Source organism: Octodon degus, unplaced genomic scaffold (assembly GCF_000260255.1).
Source record: "Octodon degus isolate 3935 unplaced genomic scaffold, OctDeg1.0 scaffold00002, whole genome shotgun sequence".
Classification (NCBI taxonomy): domain Eukaryota; kingdom Metazoa; phylum Chordata; class Mammalia; order Rodentia; family Octodontidae; genus Octodon; species Octodon degus.
Window position 1 is genome coordinate 5314555 of NW_004524578.1, and position 3367 is coordinate 5317921.

The following is a 3367-nucleotide window of genomic DNA, read 5'->3' on the forward strand; positions in this document are numbered from 1 at the left end:
CTCTCCCTCTCCCTTTCTCCCTCTCTCTTTCTCTCCCTGTCTCCCTCCCTCTCTCTCCCTCTCTCTCCCTCTCCCTCTCTCCCTCTCTCTCCCTCTCTCTTTCTCTCCATCTCCCTGTCTCCCTCTCTCCCTCTCTCCCTCTCCCTGTCTCCCTCTCTCTCCATCTCTCCTTGTCTCCCTCTCTCCCTCTCTCTCCCTCTCTCTTCCTCTCTCCCTCTCTCTTCCTCTCTCTCTCTCCCTCTCTCTCCCTCTTGCTCTCCCTCTCTCTCCCTCTCTCCCTCTCTTTCTTTCTCTCTCTCATGTTATTAGTACAGGGTCTCACTACATAGATCAGACTCGTAGTGATCCCAAGTGCTGGGATTACCACACCCAGGCTCAATTGTTGTCTCAGCACACCCCAGGGGTGGGGCCGGCACAGCGTGCTGGGGACTGAACCCCGGTTGCTGTGTTCTGCCTAAGCAGGTGCTTTAGTCTGCTGAGCTATCTGACTGGCCTGCCCTCCTTCTCACTCTTGCACTCACTCACTGTCTCTCGCTGTCTCTCGCTATCTCTCTCTCTCGCTCGCTCGCTCGCTCTCCCTCTCGCTCTCGCTCTCGCTCTCTTTTCTGCCAGGGTCTCTCTGTGCAGTCCCTGCTGGCCTTGTGCTCACTTTACAGCCCAGGCTGGGCTCTCAGTGTGGAAGTACCTGATACAAGAGTTTCACCAAGTGCTTGGTTTTGCACCAACCCTCTATGCTGTGTCAGAAGTAGGAGGAAGAGCAAGAAAATGCGACTGGCCCTGAATGCATGCTCTGTGGAAGGCTGAGAAGGAAAGGCTGCTGCTGAATGCTGAAGGCCATAAGGGGGAGTCCCTGGCGAAGGTGTCCTTGAGCACCTTGGGTCTGAGAAGCCAGCTCTCTCAGCCTTATCAGTCCACCAGTTGAATAGCCATGCCCCTAGGAGGCAGGACTTGCCAGTATAGAGACTCAGCAGGCAGGCAGGCCAGCGTCTCCTCCTCCTGCAAACAAGGATGGTGGGACCTCATGCAGTGAGTAGAGGAGGTGAAGGAACCTGTGGGGAGAGGTTCCTGGGCAGCATGGCAGGGTGCAAATGTGCCTTAGGGAGCCCCTCAAGATTCAAATTTTCTTATCAGTTGTATTCTCAAACTGTTTTGGAATCTATACCTTTCTAACATTATAGGCAGAAACCAAATAAATTGTGAAATGAGGATGCTTTGGTTAACATGAGACACATCAGCAGTGAGGCCAGTACTCTGTCTCTGGGCTCTTGCAGGAGCACCGCGGAGCCCTTGCGGAGCTCCAAGGAAGGCGCTCCCATACGGTCAGTCACGGACTTCGCATCCTGTAGTGATGGAGTAGCTTACCTGGGAACAGCCCTCCTGGGGACAACTGTGGGCACTCTGGAGCCAGCATATAACGAGCAGCTATTCAAGAGCTAGACAGGAGCCTGGCAGGGTGGCACATGCCTGTAATCTCAGCCTTCTGGAAGATTCAGGCAGAAAGATTGCATGTGTGGCCCCTGCGTGGGCAACTTAGTAAGCTGGGGAAACCTTGTCTGAAAATAAAAAATAAAGAAGGTCAGGGAATAGAATTCGTAATTTGGTGTGAAGACCCTAGGTTTAATCCCCAGTACCAGAATTCATTCATATTCTCTCTCTCTCTCTCTCTCTCTCTCTCTCTCTCTCTCTCTCTCACACACACACATACACACACACACACACTTTCACTCACTCACACACTCACTCACTATTACAGAGCAGCCAGAAAACAGAGATGCACATGAAAGGGAGAATAGAATGACACTAGGTGAATGTCCCATGTTGACAACTTGTTGACTGCATGAGGTCCCTTGTGGATCTGAGAGGTGGATAAACTCTGACAGATACCTGTTGTCTTAGTTAGTTTTTTCTTTTATTGCTGAAACAAAATACCAGACACCCAAAGTTACAGGGCAAAGGTTTATTTGGCTCATAGTTTGTGGAGGTTTCGGTCCATACTCAGCTGGCTCCAAGGCAGAGTGGCACGTGGTAGAGGGCAGCAGTTCATGGCAGTGGAAAACAGCAAAAGCAACAAGAGGGGGAGAAAAGGGACAAGGCTCTTCCTGTCTTTCTCTGCATGCAGTCCGCCAGTAGTAGGGTGATGCCACTGTACTCAGCAGGCTGATCCAGCACTCGCCTACCCTTCATCCCAGCCCTGCTCTGTGACTCAATCACCCGCTCTGGATTCAGCCTGCTCTGAAAAATCCCAGTGACTGCATGAGGCTTTGAGGCGACATCTAGACACAAACCATAACTCCTACCTCTTACTAGTAGAGCTGTCAGAGGAGAATGTCCAGGAAACACACAGCAGCGGGAAATTGGGGAGGAGAAACACCACAGAAAAGAGGGACAGAGAGAGCCCCAAATTCTGCATATACTATCTTTGGTCTAGTTTCTAAGAACGAGGTAAGGACGCAGCAGATCCACACAACACATTGAGGTAAAAAGACTGAACTGAGCTCAGTGCTGCTGCCCAGCACGAGCACCAGGGGAGTTTTCTAAGGGCCAAGTTTTCTGTCTGCTAAAACAGAAGTTCCATATTCTTCTGTAATGATGCTCTGGTGTTGGACTGCTCAGTACAGTAGCCAGTAGTTAGTCTAAGTCAAGATATGCTATAAAAGTGAGAATCAGATTGCAAAAATTTGTACAAAAACAGGCCAGAAACAGTAATATTTTAATGTTAAATAATTTCAGGTTGGCTGGGGAGATAGTTCAGCAATCTAAGCACCTTCCTGGCAAGCACAAGGACCTGGGTTCAATCCCCCAAACCACATGCTATTCTGACCCCACACTGAGCCAGCCACCAAAACTGGGCATGGTGGCACATGCCTGTAATCCCAGTGTTGGGGAGGCTGAGACAGGAGGATCACCATGAGTCCAAGCTGCATAGCAAGACCCTGTACCAAATAATTAATTAGAAATAATTTAGGATTATAAAATATTAATAATTTTGAATAAATATTAAAATATCAATAATTCTGAACAAATATAATTATTTGCAATAATTATCATTTCATTGAGTGCAGTCATCTAAAATAATTGTTTTTAATACATTGGGAAGGCTAGACACATAAGAAATGTGCAAGAAATCTGCACAGATGAAAAAAGATAACCTAAAACATGAAATTAAAGGATTATAAAATACAAAAATTCACTCTGGATCCAACAGTAGTTTAGAGATGACCTCCCCCCCAAAAAAATCAGTGAACTTGAAGACAAAGAAATAGACCTCCAGGGGCTGGAGAGATGGCTCAGTGGTCTAAAGCACCTACTTGGAACAAGCTTGGCAAAGCACAGGGACCGCGGTTCAATCTCCCAGCACCACATGCCA

At 48.3% G+C, this 3367-nt stretch overlaps 1 protein-coding gene across 3 annotated transcripts in view; it reads left to right on the plus strand.

The window, feature by feature from the left end:
* Positions 1-3367, plus strand: part of Adamts17 (ADAM metallopeptidase with thrombospondin type 1 motif 17) — a 356834-nt gene that overhangs the window by 280317 nt on the left and 73150 nt on the right. The window contains exon 21 of one of the 3 annotated variants that reach the window (XM_023709894.1): positions 613-1515. The exons of the other annotated variants lie outside the window; for them this stretch is intronic. Coding sequence (XP_023565662.1) covers positions 613-781 — 169 coding nt within the window. The 3' untranslated portion in view covers positions 782-1515. Of the gene's footprint in view, positions 1-612; positions 1516-3367 lie in introns of those variants that run through there. 3 annotated transcript variants of the gene reach the window in all.